The following is a 14799-nucleotide window of genomic DNA, read 5'->3' as shown; positions in this document are numbered from 1 at the left end:
CAAACACCTATTTCTCCAGCTAAAGAAATTAACGATGACTAGATCAGAGAAATCTAAAAGATAGACACTGTGCAGGAATGCAACCATCCTCAATAAAATTAGCCTTAATTAACACTGTGGCTGTGGTGTCTCAGTCAGCTCCAAATTCATTCCACATTGGCTATTCCATAGACAACACCACTTCTTATTACCCCTACAACACTATGTACTACAAGATGCTCCAAAACAATGAGCCGCTAAAGGAAAAAAAATCACCAATTAGACCATGACATGCCATCCACTTCAAAGGTAATAAAATAAAATATGGCCTGTAAAACCAATTAAATATGGTGTAAAAGAAAAAAATAAGGGCAAGGACATTAAGAAGAGACTTTGCGCGCACATCATTTTTTTTTTACATTGCAAGTAAACCAATGATTTTGTGCATTATCCTCCAAAGAAATAAAAAGCAGAATTAAAGAGAGCCAATTTCATTTATCATTCTCTTGGTGATCCTTCAAAGTGGCCAAAGTTCACACTCTAGTAAAAATTTGACACAAAATATGCTATGTGAGCTCAGTAAAGCTGCAAGGAAGAAGCCTGAGAAACACTCATCACCTGGGGCTGTGGACAGGGAATCTGAGCACCCACGTACCTGTTTGGAGTCCGGAGTTCGCAGGTTCAGACTGGCCGTGGAGATGGTCAGAGAGATGCTCATTCCCGCAAACTGGAGGTTGCTCTTTCCCAAGATGCTGGACAGCATTTTGCTTGGAGGCTGTGAAATTAAAGAGCATTACTTTAGCTGTTTCATTTCCATCTCAAAGGGTGGGGATGTGGATGCTTGCCATACACCCAAACTCTCACTAACTGTTCCTCCCTCCTTAGGCATAGGAAGACAAAATGTGAAATGAATAAGCTGGGAGTAGGGGGATCCGAAGCTAATAAGCAAATTTTAGAATATGCAACATGCAAATTATAAACCATATAATATGCAAATGCTGAGGTGAGAACTCTTGCAGGCAGGCAGAGGCATCAGTCTTCCAGGCCTTTTCTCTGGCCCTGTTGGAAAGTGTCTCATGGAGAAGTCCTCGTATGTAAACCTGGGGAAAGTCCATCGCATTTTGTAGGCTCAGCAACCTGGTATCATCACATCTACTTCAGAGGAAGAGTCAAACTAACTTAGAGGAAGACTAAAGCAGGCCAGCTCTAGAGGATTACAAGAATCCCAGAGAGCTGCAAGGATGTTCGCGGCTGAAGGGAATGGACCACAAATTTTTTGGAGCAAACACTCTCCCTGGTCAAGGTTCTCATGGACTGTCCTCTTAGAAACCCATGGGCCTAGAGCCAGCATAAGGATAGATAGATGTGGCCTGGCTGTAGCTGGTATACAGTTCCCATTACCCTGTCAGAAATGTCCTTACAGGGGACTGACAGCTGTGTTTTGGGGCCAGGGACCTTCTTCCTAGGTACCTGGGTGGGCAATGCCCTTTGGTACCAACCCATCCCTTCTTTTTGGATTAGAACACTCTCTCTTTTGATATGCTAATTAGTTCCTAACCAGGTGCACACCCTTTTTAATCCTCTGAAGGAGCTATTTAAAAACAGAGATGCTGAGGCCCCACCCATGAGATTCTGGGTGGAGCCGAGAAACGGGCATTGTTTCCACCAAGAGAACCATGAGGATGCCCCAGGATGAGCTGGGACCTGGAAGATGAGATTCCCCTTCTCTGTTCTCAGTTGCCGTCCTAGTTCCTGTAGTGGAGACTCTGGAGCCTTACTTGGTTCCCCATGGACTGACCAGCAGGGCTGGCACCTCTGAGTCTTCATTCAGAGTTCTCTTCCAAAACCCAGCTGCCCTGAGGGTGCATGAAAGTCCCCAAGCTCTGAAGACAGAAACAAGCTTGAGCCTGGGATCAGCAGAGCCACACATGCAGCTGTCCAGATGATCTGGAATCAGGAATGTGCAGCCTCAGGGCAGATTCAGAGGTTCTTTGAAGGACGCTTTCTCCACAATTCAGGTTAGGCATAGAAAAGCCTTGATTGTGGATTTAGCTGCGTATTCACTAGACAACTTAACTGAGGAGGTTTTCATGGTTTCTCCTAATCCAGGCTTTTTTTTTTTTCCTTCTGACTCAAATATCTTCAGGATGAAAAGTCCTAGTGCAGTGTTTGAACCTGCAGCCTGTGGAGCCCAGCCCTCTGAGCTTGCTCTCAGACAACATCTACCTGCATTGTGGCCTTTCCCCTCCATTCACAGTTGTCATCGTCTGTAATACGGGGATATCCAGTGGTATTCTAGTGCTGGCTTGGCCCAGCTGATGGGAGCCAATTATTAAATTTTTCAGAATTTTATAATCTGACTATTAATCACAGCTGTTATTAAAAGTGAATGTATGTAAACTTACAATTAAATAAATTACCTTTAAAAAAACAGACAATAGGGCCAGGCATGGTGGCTCACGCCTGTAATCCCAACACTTTGGGAGGCCAAGGTGGGTGGATCACAAGGTCAAGAGATCGAGACCGTCCTGGCCAATACAGTGAAACCCCATCTCTACTAAAAATACAACAATTAGCTGGGCATGGTGGCGCACACCTGTAATCCCAGCTACTCGGGAGGCTGAGCCAAGAGAATCGCTTGAACCCAGGAGGCGGAAATTTCAGTGAGCCAAGATCACGCCACTGCACTCCAGCCTGGGGGATAGAGCGAGACTCTGTCTCAAAAAAAAAAAAACAAAAAACAAAAAAAAAACAGACAATAAATGCTCAACATGCATCACTTCCTAATTCTTTTGTTGCATTAACTACCAACTGGTTTTCAAGTTATTTATGCCCACAGTACCTGTATGGCGGAAACATTATACAACCATGAGCTACTATATATCTCTTCCCGACTCTGCTTTCACGGGATATAATTTTGAGAAATTGAAATCGGCCACAGTAGAAGTATTGACATCACACAAATCAGAAAATGCTACAAATTCTCTTTTTCATTCCCCTGCCCAACCTGGAGAGCTGGTTGTTAAACATTTACCAGCATACCACTGGGGTATCTACCTCAGTTGTTGTAGTTAAGTAAATTGATGTATTGAAAGTGCTTAAAGGAAAGCCTGACCCTGTTTTAAGTGTCTGTTGTTACCATTGTCTTCAGAGTTTAAGCCACAGTGAGTGAGTAACCAGGGTGTCTACTTCTGAGACAGGGACAGCTAACCGTCCTCAACCATGTGAGAGAGAAAGCAATCTAAGCCCTTTCTGCTTTTAGAAGTAGCAAGCACCGGGCCACAGAAAGAAGACAATGAATAATTCTGTGTGACTGAAGATACCGAGTGGCAAAAAAAAGGAAGTAAAGGAGACACAGTTAGACACAGAGCATTGAGGACAGTACCTTTCTCTTCTTGAAGGCTCCCTTGGCACCAGGCACAGCTTCACAGACACGGCTGATGGCTTCCCTTAGGACAGGAAGAAAAAGCAATTTTATTACATGTCAGTCAGGATTATGGAACCCAGAGATGCTACACTTGCACATCCAAAGAAAATAATTGCCTGTTTATTTCAGTATAGAAAACAGACCTGTCAATTTGGGAGTCATCCGATTCTTCTTCTAAAACACAAAACTATACAAAACGCAAACAGGTCATCGTAAAACCTCTCCTGGCAATATTCTAGTTCTCTTTGTTGTGGTGGCTGGATACTAACAATGTCATCTGTGTCAATGCTACACTTTTTTTTTTTTTTTACATTTTGCTAAGATTCTATTTTTGTAAGTCAGCACCCTAAAATATACTCTTCCTGACACTGTGATGCTATTTATCTCCATGGCTTTGGCCAGCACATCAGGCCCAAACCTCATCAACTACCTTGATTGATCAAGATCCTTCTTAAGTGAGTTAGAATGTAATTAAAAGAAACATGGTCATCTGAGTTTTATTCCCAGTTTCTGCGGTTAGTGAATCTTACAAAATCAAGAGGGGTTGGAAGGAGAAGAGGAACTGCAGGGTGTATAAAGAAGCTGGCAGTGAGGTGATGTGCAGGGCAGTTCCATGGAACAGCACTGGTGAGGCTGCTGGGACGTGCAGGCATGGGTCCTGGTGGAGGAGGCAGAGTGTCCTGGTGCTGAGTGGCCAGAGGGCAAGAGTCCCACACATGATTCTGCATGAGGCAGGAGGACCCCAGAGGGTGAGGAAGCAAGACAGGATGGTCGCAGCTGAGGGCTAGGGTGGCAGGAAGGGGATGCTGGAGAGGAAACACAGCTCAACCTCATGACCCAGCCTAAGTGAGAAATGCCTGGGAGGTGGGCAAAGGTGGCTCCAAGTCAGGGGTCCAGAAAGGAGCTGGTGACCCTTCCCACTCACACATGGAGGAGAAAATACTAGTGCATAGAAAAAAATCAACAGGGACTTGGAGACACGGTGAATGACAGAATAGGTCCTCAGAAACATTCTATAAGCTTTCTGAGCTCAATACTTCTTCAGATTAATTTCTACCATGTGGACGAAAAATAATCACCATAACAACACAGTGCTTTTAAGAGAAATATGTCCATATCAGTTAGGCGACAGACTATCAGGACAAGCTTCGCATTTGCCACTCAATTCATTGTACAGAGCAGGGAAGGAAACATTTTCCTAAAAGCTCAGATGCCAGGAAAACCGTAGGCAATGAATCATCATGACGTGGAAAAAGTGAAGCAAGAAACAAATGTTTTTGATGTTTATGCTTACTCTTATTAATTTTATAATAATATTCTAACTGTGGTTCTATCAAAGTGACCAATCATGTATCATCTAAAGTACTTTCTAAAAGCTAACTTCTTATTAAAGAAGGTCAAATTGTCTCTTTACAGAACTATGTAAACCCATTATCTGTATTTTATCTGTTAATTTTCAGAAAACCAGTACAGTGAATCTCTGCATTGTATTTCTTATATTAAGTGACATACTTAGTTGAGCAAGGCAGCTAAACCTCTGATGGTTCCAGCAGGATAGAAAGATATTATATGGAGAAGTGTCTCCCTTTAATCACGCCATAAATATTCCTAATAAACACCGTATTTATTTTATCATCCACCAACATGGAGTCTAAAAGAAAAAAATCAGACTCCAAGGACAGTTATCCAAAAAGACACATAGTATCAAATGTCTCATCTAGTCAGGCCCTGGAGCTTGCAACAGGACCCTGCTGCTTCTGTGCTACTTTTGGGGAAGGGAGGTAGAAACTATGCATCACCAGTTAGAAGGAATTACAAAGCTCTGAAAACAGTTAACATTTCTTTCCAATACCTTTTCACACAGAACAGAATTCACAGGTCTCAGGGCACATTCGCAGATAGAAGTTCCAAAAATTTCTCAGAGCTCATGTACTCAGGGAAAATCCTAAGGATCCCACTTGTGAGCCTTTAGAATCCCCAAAGGAGTTTTCAAATGAAACTGCTTTTTAGAAAAATGTTCTCTTTTCATCATTGGCATAAATTCCTTCCTAATGCTCATACGATAACACGTGTGTGTGAATTCTCATTTCAACCACGCTGATGGTATCTATTTCTGTTTGAAATAGAAATGCAGCATAACTATTAATAACTGCAATATTTAGATGACTGGAATGAGTTACTCTAACTCCAAAATCTAATTCTAAATGTAACTATTCTCAATTCCCCTTCTTGCTGTTTAAGTGCAGTACATTTTGGTAAGCAGTACTGTTTCAATTTGTTCGTTTAGCAATCATTATTTAGCTTTATGTAATTCCACTTAATCCCCATTTGAGTCTCAGGTGCCAATTTTGCCCTGTTTTTAATCATAGGGATTGCTTCTTAACATTCTGTTCAGTATGACCCTGTTTCTGTGAGCCAAATCACGACCTCAGAACTCGGCTAATTTGAAAATGGGACATTTGGCAACCTCCGTGGTCATCTGAAAGTCTCAGAAGCCAGCCCAACCACCAGATGTGAACCCTCATTGTCCTCATGATTTCACCATCTTCCCTTCAGAACTGGACTCTTTGAAATCATGTAGTAGCATCTTTCTCCCTCCTCATCCATCTCACTACAGCCCATCCCAAGGCCCCACAAGGAATGGTCTATGTGACTGGCATGGATCAATGCACATCAGTAGAGAAAGAGATATCCAAGAAGCAGCATTTGAGTGAGTGAGCAGCTACCCAGGAAAAAATTATGTTGGGCTCCTATCTCTTGCCTTATATGCAAATAAATTACAGATGGGTCACAAATTGAAATCATTTGTAATGAAATGATGAAAGTAGTAAAAGAAAACTAGGAATTATTTATATATATATATATATATGTGTGTGTGTGTATTTTTTTTTTTTTTTTTTTTGAGACTTGGTCTTGCTCTTTCGCCCGGGCTGGACTACAGTGGTGCTATCTCAGCTCACTGCAAGCTCCACCTCCCGGGTTCACGCCATTCTTCTGCCTCAGCCACCCAAGTAGCTGGGACTACAGGCACCGGCCACCACGCCCAGCTAATTTTTTGTATTTTTAGTAGACACGGGGTTTCACCATATTAGCCAGGATGGTCTTGATCTCCTGATCTTGTGATCCGCCCGCCTCGGCCTCCCAAAGTGCTGGGATTACAGGCGTGAGCCACCACGCCCGGCCGGGAAGAATATTTTAAAATTATCTTTTAGTGGAAGGATGTTACAAAATCCAGAAGCCAGAAAAGAAAAATATTGACACACTCAATAGCATAAAAAATTTATGGACAAGAAAATATGTAACATTTCACAGTCAACAAAGTAATTGTCTTAATAAAAGTCAGCAAAGAAACTATCAAAAGCCCAATAGACGGCAGAGCAAAGGATATGGATAAAGAGTTCTCAGGAAAGGCAATACACATGGCTCCAAAAAACACAAACACATACTCAACTTTAACGGTAACCAGAATGCAGATTAAAGCCTATACTGAAATTCTATTTTCATAGCCAAATATTGAAGCTTTACAGTCCTTTGCAGGGAAGAAGGCACCCTTCTCAGTGCTCCATAACACCCTCCCACCCCCACACCCTGAGTGAGTTTCTTGCCTCTTCTGAGAACCCTGAGACTCTAAAGTTCCAGCCTCTAAACCTCCCCCTGCTCGTCCCCTCTTCTGGCCACCGTGTGACCAGAACCCTGAGTGAATGTGTGCTGGTACAATAAGAATATCCCACTCCCCTAGTCCTTTCTAATTCAATGCATTCAGTTGGCCCTGCTCCTCCCTGGGCTGGACGGAGCCTTGAATCTAATCCACTCACCTCCACACAAGAGAAAGCCTTCCATCACTTACGTGTAACCCTATTTATCTATTTTTAGTAATAAACATGTCTAGGCCCAGCAGAACAGTAAAAACCCTGACCTTCATTTAAACCTCTCCTCCCCCCTCCCTAGGGCCTGCCTAGGGAACCTCCAGGTGGCCACGGAAGAAAGTGCCTCCTAACCTTCCAGCTGCAGCTCCTGACCCCTTGGTGAGGTAGGGATGACTGCAGGGGGTGGATACAGAGAGGTCAGGGGTGGAGAGGTGACACTGACAGCCCCAGTGCTGAGCCCTTTGGTCAGGCTGGCAGTACCTTGCAGGGAAACAGGCGACCCCCTTGGTGCTCCTGGATATCCTCCCACCCCATGCCCTGTGTAAGTTACTTGTCTCCTCTGAGACTCTTGAGACTAAATCTCCAGCCTCTAAGCCATGGCGAGCACCTCCCCTCCAGGGCTCCACCCAACCCCTCTCCTCTCAGGGACACTTTCCTTTTTTATTTGAAGACTCCTCCCCAGGAGCAAGGAGGTGCCCATGGGTGAAATGGACAGTGTCTGTTCTTCACCCCACACACCTGCTCCCTCCCAGCATCCACACCAGTGGGAAGCTCCAGCTTCTTGCTGGTGACATGGCTCCTGTCATCAGCAGAAAGCTGACTGGGCCACATAGGTACCCCTCCCTGGAACCAGCACCTCTGCCGGGCTATAGCAGGAGGGCGGTTGCTCCTCAAACACAGCCACTCCTGCTGCATGCTTCCCTGTGTGAGTTGGACATCGGTCCATGGGGCCAGCTAGGCCCTGGTGACACGTGTCAAAGTCTTGGTCATCTCCTAAGCCCCTCACTGACTCTGAAGCTAGAGGGAATCATCGCCCCTCCTCCATGGGAGGACTCACAGGGCACTAAGGACTTGCTCTTATTCTCTTTATAACTTTAGGGTAAGGGTTGGGCAAAGTGCAGCAAAATAGATTCTCACCCCTCTTCCCAAGCCCTTTGTAGGAGGGCCAGCCCTCCCTTGAACTGTTGGAGTCCTCCTATGCCCCATGGACTCCAGGCAAACTTAACCAGAGTCCCATTTTAACCTGCGGTTGCCTCCTGCCCTCCTGTCTGAAGGGGCCCCATAGTCTCTGGACTCTGAATGCTTCAGCGGCAGGCGGCTCACCCACCTTCCCCACTGGCCTGCTCATCTCCGAGTACCAGAATTTTATAGATAGATACCACACCCAATTGCTAGCTCCGCTTCAGTGTCTTAAAATCATCACAAACTTGATGTTTTCAAACCCAGCCTTAATTTTCCCCACCAATAATATTTCTCTCCAGCTTTCCCAGGGCAGAAAACAGCACCGTGGTCCACCCAGCAGCTCTCACCCCACACAAGGTAGCAGTCCCGGGTCTCTCCCTTACCAGCCACACACCAAACCCATCACCGCCCTGCCTCCATGGGGAAGGTGAGCCAGGCTGTACTCCCCAGAAGCCTTTAGAGTAGTGGAGGAGACAGGATAACACAGTCACACGTGTACTATGAAGGACTGGAGTGTGCAATTCTACCTTTCAGAGGAGCAAGAGGTCAGTTACCTGGTCAGCAAAGAAGCCTCGATGCCAAAGAAGCAGGTGCTGAAAGAGGCAGTGGAGGAAGATCCTATAAAGATACAAACTGGAGCCCAGACCAGGAAGGAGCACAGCAGGACCATGGACGTGCAGGAGCGCCAGCTGGCTGGGGCCAGGTGTACAGAATCCTGGGATAAGGCAGAACCATGGAGGTTTCTGATTCAGGTCTTAGAGGCATTTCAGGATATGCCAAGGAGCAGGAAGCAACCAACGCCTTTTTAGTAGACCCTGATACAATAGAAATAGTGGCGGTGTGTAGACAGGCAGAAAGGGCTGAGAAGCTGCAGGCAGGGAGATGAGCTGGGAAATTACTGATGTTGTGACGGCCAGACTTGGATGGTGAGAGTGAAAATGAAAAGAAGACCATTTGGAGAAGAAGCCCACAGACCTGCTTCATTTACGGAGACTGATGCTGAGGGCGGGCCCACAGATGACTCACTCTTTCATCTTGGGGACGGCCTCTCTCTTTTTCTTGTGGGTCATTTTCTCCATCCCGAAGCTATTGACTCCAGGTGGGCCACGTCTGAGAGCTGGATTTGCAGTAGGGACAGAGCCGGGAGGCTGCCAGCTAGGCCGAGGGCACGTAGGAGCCCAGGCACCAGGAGTGAGAGTTCAAGGGCAGAGGGACACAGAACCAATGGCTTCTTCCCAGTTGCATCCACAGCCAAGCAGATTAGTTTCCCAGCTCCGGCACACTAAGTATCCAGCCATAACCAAACCATTCAGAGAAACTGAGAGTCAGAAATCATAGGCATCAAAAATACAATAAACCTGATTTTCTTAAAAGTCATTTGACCAAGATGTGTTGAAATCACTTTAATCTTGTATGTTGCAGACATAACAAAAGAGCCATGGATTTCAGAATCTGCACACCACTGGAGAAATTGACTTCCCTTACGCCTTAGCAGTTCACCTGTGCCATTATAATCCCAGCATTCTCCTGAGACCTCGTTCTGTGCCTCAGCCTTTGGTTTACTCCACAAAGGTGTTTAAATATACACACAGGGGTAAATACTGGTTGGTAATTATTAAACAGATGCCAAAAAAAGGATCCTATATATTCACATAAAAGCCCAAATAATGAAACTAGAAAAGAGGTTCCTAAACCATGCTGAAAGAGATCTCACAAAGTGAAAGATAAGCTCTTGGGATTACTAAGAATGTATTGACCAAAAAAGTAAAGCCCAACAGAGACAAAATTGAGGCTAATTTTCCTTCCATGGTTTAAGTAACTAAGTAATAAAGTTCACTTGAGGTCACAGGTCATGTCACAGGCATCTTCACTGGACAGATCAGAGACTTGTTTTATTCTTAAAAACACTTTCATTGAGTTATTTTTTCTCCTTTAGAATTCTAACAGTTGGGTTAGAATAAGCCTTCTGCTCTCAAATTGACTGCTTCCTGATGCTGATATGCCAATCAAGGGGAGAAATCCACACTCCTCAGTTTTCCCACAATTTCATAAATAAGCCAAGTTCTCAGGCAATGAGGAAGAAGCCTCCAATCTGTGCTGCACCCTGAGGGAGATGGTGCCATGTCTCTCAGATGAGCCATCAAGAAGCTGGACCACCAAGGCGCTGGACCCATGAGGGGCTGGACTGGGTTGGATGGGGCTGCCCAATACAGTGTGGAATCTAGAGACTCACGGAACCCTGCACACACCTGTCTTCACTGCCAGTTTTTAGGAATTACTTATCTTTTGGGAAAGATGCATTTTGTGAGATCAAATACCACAGGCTTTAAAGATCTCAGTTCCACTGAAATCTGCTTCCTTAGTCATAAAGCATGAATACAGGTGAAGTGAGCAATCTTGGCCCCAAAGCTTCTGCCCTTTGGAAACACACACACAAAAGAAAAGGGGACCACTGTGGGGCCTGACACCAGGCTGGGACTTGTTCTAAGTGCTCTGAAGGCATTCTGCGTGCATCCCATGAAGCTCAGGGCAAGTCTCCATCACAGCGTCTCTCTTTTGCACCAGTCTTGACTGAATCACGTAAACCTGGGCTGAATCCCTGGTCTCTTCCCTCAGCCTTCTGTTCACTTTTCCTTGTAAAATGGCAGCTAAATCATTTCAGGTGCCTTCCTCAGCCAAGGCAGTCAGACGGCTCTAAGATGAAGAGGCCAGTCTGTCTTCCGTGCTCTCGCAGTTCCCCATGCCAGATCCCTGAGGCAGTGAAGGAATGTGCCAATAAAATCTTCCCAATAAAGTCTTTTTCCGTAGGATTCTGCAGGTGGACAGACACAGGTCTCAGAGGCCACTAAAAATAGGCTGAGACAACAGAATTCCGAATGCAGCCCTGATGGGCAGTCCTGAGCCACACAGACATGTTGTCCACAATTGTTCCACTCCAGGACCTAATGGTTTCCATCCAGTTTCTGTTTAATTCAGCTTCATACAAGGCTTTCCGGGGCACAAACCTGCAGAAGGTAACACTGAACCCACCTCCCAAAGACACACATTGGCTCTCCAAAATAAGGACACAGGGCTCATCAACCCTCAAGGCATTAGAGTTCTAGAAATGCTTTCCAAATGCCTCCTCATCAACCTGGCGAGGACTGCCCAGTGAGCAGCCACATGAGTTCCTTCCTCAATAAAACCCTCGGGATCCCACATTTCCAGATTTACAGCACAGTGGCTTCCACCCAGGCCACCAGCCGTGGATCTGTATGAGTGATTAACAACCAAACCTGCAGTGGGGGCTTTCTGTGAGGGTTAAATGACACATCTATGAATCTATACAACTTAGCATTAATAGAGCCTGGCATGGGGCACATGCAAGTTAACCATTAATGTTACCATCATCAATATCTCCATGGAAGAAACAAAACTGTTTTCCTCACTGTCACACCACTGCTTGAGCAAGCCATCAATTCTGCAGCAGATGCCAGCTAGGTGTCCTCCAATTCAGATCCCCAGGTTGAGGGCTCAGTGTCCCCAAGACTGTGCCCCACTTCGATGCCAATCTCAATCCCACAGGGGTAAAATAAAGTCCCAGTTTATTTTACCTCTCCTTCTGACTAACTGGCTACAAATCAGGGTTCCCACCACCCCCAGCTTGGGTTCAATTAATTTGCTAGAATGGCTCGCAGAACTCAGGGAAACACATTTACTGGTTTATTCTAAAGGATATTGCAAAGGATGCAGATGAAGAGATGCATAGGATGAAGTATGGGGGAAGGAGCGTGGAGCTTTCATGCCCTCCCAGGATGTGACGCCCTAGAGAGGACCCTCTGCATGCTCAGCTGTCTGGCAGCTCACTGAACCCAGTCTTACTGGGTTTTTATAGAGGCTTCGATCATATAGGCAAGATTCATTAAATCATTAACCATTGGTGATCACTTAGTCTTCAGCCCTTCTCCCCTCTCCAGAGATTAGGGATGGGGCTGGAAGTCCCAACCCTCTAACCCTGCTTTGATTTTTCCTGTGACAAGCCCCCAGCCACCAGTCACCTCATTAGCATACAAAAGACACATTACTTTGAAGATTCCAAGGATTTTAGAATCTTTTAGTTGTATGCCAGCAAACAGGACAAAGACCAAATGTATATTTCACAGTACACAGTATCCATATCAAAGCTGCTTGTGCATGTTATCTTTCAGTCATTGGGGGCACATGCACTGATCCTAAGATAGATCTTATATGCAAATAAATATATACACATATACACAATAAATATATACACATACATACGTGGCCCATAGGGTGATTGTGCGTCCTCCTCACTACTGTGGGTTCCACCGTGCATGCACACACCCATCCGCCCACATGACACATATATGTGCATCAAGAGACTCCAGATGTCCTTGGCTATGAGGCACAAACCCTCAGGAAGTCCACAGGAGAACTGGAATTAAAACTAATTTTCCTATTTTCCAATCAAGGAAACTGATGGCAACAAAGTCAAACACATAATAGTAAATGTCGTCAATCAGAAAATACCAGAAGTTCTTTCATCCAAGGAGCCTAACTTATGTTTCCCTGATTCCTAGGGTGAAGACCACCTTGCCATAGCATAATTTCTCCAACACTGGCCCCTACATTAGGAGAAACTAATGTGGAAATACTCTGTGAGACTAACCAGAGCAAATCAGAACGAATCAGAACTTTCCCCTCCCCTCACCAAGCAGTGCTTAGAGGAAAACAGAAGTGTAATGTCCTCCTCCTGCTCTTGGGGTGCCTGCAGGGGGACCAGGTCCACCACAGAGCCCAGGCAATCAGTGTGGGAGGGAGGGCCAGGGGATCCCACATGCCTGCTTCTTGTGGTGGTCGACTTTGCTCATTCGAAAAGTTCCTCCCTTGTTGACATTTTATTTTAGGCATTTATAAGGCAATGACAGATTATTATTATTATATACTAATTCTAGACGATATAAACCAAAAATAAAATTCTAAGCCCACCAACCAACTGAATTGACCTCTCCTCTTAGCCAAGAGGATTCCAAAGTAAACGTGAAAAACTAGTTCAGGTCCTGATGGGAAGAGGGGGTCAGACATGCTTCATTATACACTCCTCCCTTAGAATTCAGACATGGCAGACCAGCATTAAGATGAGAACAGAGACCTTAAGACTGATAGATCAGACTCTTTGTAGCAATAAGATACTAACATGACAGATAGTAGGCCCTGAAGGAAATGAAAGTATTTTACCTCAAATTACATTTCTAGGACATATTTTGAAATGGCCCTGCAAAGCTGTCTCTTGTGGGGAAAATCTACACTCTGTAGAAAATCCCCTTCTCTTTCCAGGTCTTTTCCTGACCCAGGAGAGATTTAATTACAATTCTGGCACCTTTTAGGGTTGGTTAAGAGACCTTTACCATCCATTTTCTCTGAAGCCTGCTACCTGGAGGCTTCATCTACATACTAAGAACCTTGGTTTCCACAACCCCTTATCTTAACCCCGACACTCCTTTCAATTGATTCCAGGTCTTTAGATAATAACTCTTTCAACCAATTGCCAGTCAGGAAAATCTTTGAAGCCACCTATGGTCTAGAAGCTTCAAGTTGTCCTGCCTTTCTGAACTGAACCAATGTACACCTTACTTGTATTGATTGATGTTTGCCTGTAACTTCTGTTCCCCTAAAATGTATAAAATCAAGCTATAACCCAATGACCTTGAACACATATTCTCAGGACCTCTTGAAACTGTGTCTCCAGCCTTGGTCACTCATATTTGGCTCAGGAAAAAAACCTCTTTAAATGTTTTACAGAGTTTGACTGTTTTTGTCAAAAAGATGAAAAACACAGAATACAAGAAATCAACATAAAGCCTTTAGAAATAAAAACTCCATGGACATAATGGGTCTGTTGTTTTTAAAAACATCTTTAATATCAGGGAAAGAGGTACAATGCAATCAATAGAAAGGCTACCAGAAAAGAGGAAGGAGGAACAACTAGCTGTGGGGAAATGCTGATGGGACAACCAGAGGGAGAGGGGCCTGCACGGAGAGCAGGCAGAGGAGGGTATAGGGGAGAGGCATAGGGTCATTATCACAACAAAGGGATGGGAACAAAGAGCACAGAAATTCCAGCAGGCAGGATGCATACACAGCACCCAGGGGAGGACCCAGCAGAGGCCGTGAGAAAAGCCTGGGCACCGCGGAAGCAGCAGGAACCATTCTGGGTGAGACCACACCTGCAAGGCAAGAGAGAAGATGCTGGTTTATTCTTCACAAACTCTGAATGGTGTTCCTCATTTGCAAAGCTTCCTGCTGGAGGTGCACTTCCTGCAAGTATTTATTTAGACGGTGCTATCGACTCGGTGGCACTGTTCTGTGGCAGAATCTGCCTTCAAGAGGCATTTCCCCTTTTCTGATCACTGGACAGAGCCTGTCCATTCCAGGGCAGTTCTACTGGAGGGTGCACCAGAAGCTGCCTGTCCCATCTTAGTCCTTATCTCTGACCTCTTTCTATCAATATTTGTGTATTTCTATGTGCATGTGAAAAGAAGCCCCACTGATAGAATTGGAGGAAGA

The 14799-nt window shown here is 45.0% G+C and overlaps 1 protein-coding gene across 4 annotated transcripts in view; it reads right to left on the bottom strand.

Annotated features, from left to right (window-relative positions):
• The window catches only part of SHC3 (SHC adaptor protein 3), a 171633-nt gene that overhangs the window by 68110 nt on the left and 88724 nt on the right, over positions 1-14799 (bottom strand). For all 4 annotated transcript variants that reach the window (XM_054502226.2, XM_054502228.2, XM_063649672.1 and 1 more), the window contains 2 exons: positions 3365-3428; positions 635-754 (listed from right to left, as the gene is read on the bottom strand). In XM_054502226.2, coding sequence (XP_054358201.1) covers positions 635-754; positions 3365-3428 — 184 coding nt within the window. The remainder of the gene's footprint in view (positions 1-634; positions 755-3364; positions 3429-14799) is intronic.

Source organism: Pongo pygmaeus, chromosome 13 (genome assembly GCF_028885625.2).
Source record: "Pongo pygmaeus isolate AG05252 chromosome 13, NHGRI_mPonPyg2-v2.0_pri, whole genome shotgun sequence".
In the NCBI taxonomy this organism is placed as follows: domain Eukaryota; kingdom Metazoa; phylum Chordata; class Mammalia; order Primates; family Hominidae; genus Pongo; species Pongo pygmaeus.
This window is presented reverse-complemented; position numbering and strand designations above follow the sequence as displayed.